The 2,614-nt window shown below is 38.9% G+C and overlaps 1 protein-coding gene across 1 annotated transcript; it reads right to left on the minus strand.

Moving 5' to 3' along the window:
• Window positions 1–1,228: 1,228 nt before the first annotated feature.
• LOC150081690 (uncharacterized) lies at window positions 1,229–1,639 on the minus strand. Its single transcript, XM_090380287.1, has one exon. The coding sequence runs from the start codon at window positions 1,637–1,639 to the stop codon at window positions 1,229–1,231; it is 411 nt and encodes a 136-aa protein (XP_090236413.1).
• Between the last annotated feature and the right edge of the window lie 975 nt (window positions 1,640–2,614).

Below are 2,614 nucleotides of genomic sequence, written 5' to 3' on the forward strand. Positions count from 1 at the left end.
ATCTCCTCTGATTAAAATCAGCCCGTCCATCCCGAGTCAGATCAAGTATTCTTTATCACTTTAAAGAAGAGGAACAACACTGATAGTAACAAAGGTACTAGTATCCAAAATGTTTCGTATTGTACGGATCTCGGACTGACGCAAGTGAGGGCCTGGCTTTCACACAACATTTCGCCAACACAAACGCAAAAATCCTCTCGATATGTGCATGACAAGGCAGGAAGTCGTTGGAGTCAGCAAGAAAAACTTGCTACTCATTATATTCAACCATGACTCGTTCCGACTGCCATGTAAGACTTTGCTATATGATCCTCTGCTTTTCCTTCCTTCCCTGGCATCAAAAAATTCTTGCGTAGAAAGAACTGGTTATTGAGGTGATTAAACTCAGTTACTAGTCATGCACATATCGAGAGGATTTTTGCGTGCCTTGCTAGTATGCAAGTCAGTTGCTGGTGGTATGAAATTTGTACATCCTCTCTCAAATATGAAGCGTAGACTTCAAAGAGAGAGAGAGAAAGAGAGAGAGAGGCTCCTTAAGCCGAGTTTACACTGGACGTGAATCATGAATCAGGTTCAGGGCTCCATTGACGCCATTTTGCTCTATCTTGTGCTTTCCTTTTAATTCCTGCATAATTTCCTCTTCCCATCCAATCCATCATTCCAATTCTCCTTCTTCCAGAAGCTCTTCCCGCACATCTTCCCCTCTGCCACTTTCCTCAGCGTGCTTTCTCTTCTTAAAACATGTCCAAAAATTTCTTCTGTCTTCTTCTTAGTTCTTTTACTAAAGTTCTCTCTTCTACTTTCCTCAAAACTTCCTCATTACTCACTCTGTCCACCCATTTCACCCTTTCCATTCTCCTCCACACCCACATCTCGAAAGCTTCTAGCCGTCTGATCTCCTATCTTCTCGGTGTCCATGTCTCTGAGCCATAAAGTACAACAGTCCATATTAATATTTTCACCATTCACTTTCTTAATTCTGTCTTGAAACTTCTTCTCAATAGTTCTTTTCTATTACTAAATGCCTTTTTACACTTTGCAATTCCTGTTTTTATTTCCTCTAGGCTTTTCCTATTTTCTGTCATTATGCTTCCCAAGTACCTGTATTTGTCCTCCTGTTCCAATAATAAAAATCTTTATTTGTCCTACCAATCTTATTCCATCTAATGTTACATTGATTCTTCTTCCTGGCCACTTTGAAATTAACATTTTCTTGGTTTTCTTGCTGTTAATCTCCACATTGTACTCCTTTATTTTGGTGTTCATGATATCCAAGGAGCTCTAATTCCTCCTCATTATTAGCAGTCAAAACCTGTTCGTCTACAAATCTTATTGTCTTCATCTTCTCCCCTCCTACTTTTACACCTCCTTTCTGCTCTTCTTTGTATTTCATCAATGCTTCTGCATATATATTAAATAGTAAGGGGAACATGGAACATCCTTGCCTTACACTCCTACTAATATCTACTTCATCTGAATCCTCTCCGTCAATCCAAACCACAGCGGTCTGTCCCATGTAAAGTTCCAAAATTAGTTTTATATCTCTTTTATTTAGGCCAACCTTTTCTAGTACTTCCATCAGCTTAACCCAATTCACTCTGTCAAAAGCCTTTTCGATATCAACAAAACAGATTGCCATGATCATAACTCACGAAATCGCAGCTCATCACCCACGCAATCGGACAACTCACAGCATATGATCATGAACGTGACTTCCATGAAGCTCTCACACGTTAATTCTCACAACTAGCTCGTCTGTATCAAGACAAGTCTGATATTCTCATTCTTGAAAGGTTTCACTTCGAGTGAACGTACTTTAAAATTTTGGCGTTCTCTGGGCACTGCAGACAGGCGCTAGGATAGCTCATTGAGTTTTGTCAATGATATACAGGAATTCTTACAGCAGCGATAAAGAGATGATTATTCCGTTATATAAGGTAATGGCTAGGCCACATCTTTGAGTACTGCATATAGTCTGAAGGCCTCATTTTAGGAAGGATGCAGGTCTGCTGGAGGTGCAGAGATGGTCAACGAAATTGATGAGGGGAATGCAAGGATGCTCTTACTAAGAAAGGCTTCACTTCTGCAAATTGTAGCATCTGGAAACTAGGCATCTGCAGGTGATCTCATTGATATGTTTAAAGCTTTGAATGGATTGAGCAAGCTCAATGCTGATGACATTCTTCCTCTTGCTCAGACTACACACGAGGACTATACACATAAATTTAAACTGAGGAAGTTGCAGGATAGTTGTGCGGAAGTCAGCCAGCGGGTAGTTGACTATTGGAACAAACTTCCATCTGTTGTTGTTGTGGAAGTGCGCAGTTTGAATAAATTCAAGAAAGATCTATACAAACTATTTGAGGGATGGACAAGTATTTTTTTTCCTGATTCTTTACCTCCAGTCTAAATATTAACAATTACATGTCGATTTGTATAAAAGTTATCAATATTTTGTACCAATAAAGCTGTTAGGTATTAGAGGCAAAATATATGACTTAATTATTTAAAAAATAGAAGTAAAAATTAATTAAATAAAACCTTACTTGTGGTGCTCCCAAGGCACGCACATTCTGTCCTAATTCTTTCAAATATTTTAAATGATCTTTCTCCT

Source organism: Mastigoproctus giganteus, chromosome 8, assembly GCF_048544385.1.
Source record: "Mastigoproctus giganteus isolate SK-2022 chromosome 8, ASM4854438v1, whole genome shotgun sequence".
In the NCBI taxonomy this organism is placed as follows: Eukaryota; Metazoa; Arthropoda; class Arachnida; order Uropygi; family Thelyphonidae; genus Mastigoproctus; species Mastigoproctus giganteus.